The following is a 2,160-nucleotide window of genomic DNA, read 5'->3' as shown; positions in this document are numbered from 1 at the left end:
TGCCGCCCGTAACACACTGCCTCAAGCCTTTGTTGGCATATTATTTAGAATAATATATAATAATAAGCCTTTGTTGGCATATTATTTAGAATATGCCAACAAAATTTTAAACCAAAATGTGCACAATAAAAAGTATTCTGCACTTACTTTATCTCTTCCTATAAAATGTGCTTGTACTTATGGACACCATTTTTCTGAATGGGGAAAAGGAAGGTACTAAAGTCCCCCCTTCACATTTGGTATCATGAAAGCCCTAAATGTCCTCTGTAGATACCAAAAGAAATTWATTCAGTAGAATGCAGTGGGTGGGAGATATTCAAGTTTACAAATGTCCTCTGCAGAGGACAAATTTGAACTACTGGTAGTCAGGAGGAAAATCATACAAATACAAATAAATAACTTCTTTACTGACAGTCCGTGTGGATTCACATCAAACAATTTAACATCAAGAATTCTATCATTAATTATTGCAAAAGCTGCTCAATATATTAGCCAAGCTTGCCCAAGTAACGGTGAAAAGCAAACTCAAAACATAATTTATCATTCAAACACAAAATAGCCTTTCAACTTTAACTTTCAGTGTAAATTGTGATTTAACTAGATGTCCTATTGATAAACCAACAGCAGTATTCCCTCTCTTTTTCATCCACTGCATTGMGGAAAACACACACCTCAATGTATTATAAGCCTGGCGGGCTACCAGGCTTTATCTGCCCCCACCAGACTGACCATTGCTTKWTTTTATTTTTTTWAAATTGTTTAAATTAAATCGATATTGAAAAAAAATGGATAGGTAAACTTCCAACTCACATCCTTCTATGTATTTACTGCCAACCTSGCTGTAGATTTGAAAAGTTCAGGATTAGCTGCAAGATGTCCTCATAAAAAAAGAAAGGCTGAATGCAGTCAAAGGTCTGCTGATTTTGGCAAGTGACAAGTAATTTAGTCATAGAGTCAAGATAAGAGGTGTAAGGCAGGCAGAGCTTCATGTGTGGAAAACCACAAAATTTCCCCATTTTGATCTTTGATCAAATGTCTTTTTGATCTGCAAATTAATTACTTAAAGAAATATACAATGTGATTTTCTGGAATTTTGTTTTAAATTCGATCACTCACAGTTGAAGAGTAACTATGATAAAAATTCAAGACTTCTAAATGCTTTGAAAGTGAGAAGATCTGCAAAATCAGTGCATTTCCACCACTGTAGTGATATTGATACTTTATACTGTTATTCTGCTAAAATTACATACTAACGCAGTCCTGGTCTGACACTTCAAATGAACATACTTACAATATCCCATTGCCATGCACATTTCACTGTGGGTTGTAGTGTAAGAATTTTGAATGTTTTTAGATYATCTTCAAGATGTTCAAGAGTCAAAAAGACTTAAAAAGGTTTATATGAGAAATCATATCAGCAGAAATTTCTAATCTAGAATTTAAGCAAATTCTAGATTAGAAATTTGACACATTGGWGAAGGCAAAAGACAACAGCCAAGATATCAGGCAGAGAACTGTAAGCTCCAGCCTAAAAAGCTGACCAAACCTATGCCTGTTCTTTTAGGAAGAATGGGACAAACTATTGTGAGAACTTTGAGGAAGGAAACCCAAAACCTCTGACCCAAGCCATATAGTCCAAAGGCAATGTTACCATACTGTGGAAACTATGTAAACAAATATGGTGGGCCACTGATACTGTTGGTTTTATACCACAGAAGCTCAAAAGTCTTCAGTCTTCACAAATCATAAAATGGATGTTCTGTAATTTGCCATAAATGTAGACTACTTGTGGTATTCAAATGATTTTTATAAATGTAGCCTCGTCCTTTAAGAAAAAGTAAAACCTCCCTCTTCTAAGCTACACATTTTTTAAAGGTTTTATTGGCTCTAGTGGCCTTTATTTGATAGTTAATTGACAGGAAAGTGGGAAATGAGAAAGGGAAAGCATGCAGCAAAGGTTGCCAGGTTGGGAATCAAACCTACGACGGCCACGTCGAGGACTAAGGCATCCCTCCATATGTGGGTTGTGCTTAACCCCTTCGCCACTACAGCACACCACAAGCTACACATGTTTAATAAACATGTGTAGCTATATATATAAAAAAAATTCCCTTCTCACCCTCCGCGGGTGGTCTCTTTCATCCTCTGAGCTCGGGTCCT

General features: G+C 36.2%; 1 protein-coding gene across 1 annotated transcript in view; it reads right to left on the bottom strand.

The window, feature by feature from the left end:
* tdrd12 (tudor domain containing 12) overlaps positions 1 to 1,630 on the bottom strand; it is a 54,203-nt gene extending 52,573 nt beyond the window's left edge. Inside the window, exon 1 of the mRNA XM_017303419.1 lies at positions 1,622 to 1,630. Coding sequence (XP_017158908.1) covers positions 1,622 to 1,630 — 9 coding nt within the window. The remainder of the gene's footprint in view (positions 1 to 1,621) is intronic.
* Positions 1,631 to 2,160: the final 530 nt, after the last annotated feature.

The sequence above is a fragment of the Poecilia reticulata genome, unplaced genomic scaffold, assembly GCF_000633615.1.
Source record: "Poecilia reticulata strain Guanapo unplaced genomic scaffold, Guppy_female_1.0+MT scaffold_267, whole genome shotgun sequence".
In the NCBI taxonomy this organism is placed as follows: Eukaryota; Metazoa; Chordata; class Actinopteri; order Cyprinodontiformes; family Poeciliidae; genus Poecilia; species Poecilia reticulata.
Note: the sequence above shows the minus strand (reverse complement) of the source record. Positions and strands in the feature narration are given on the sequence as shown.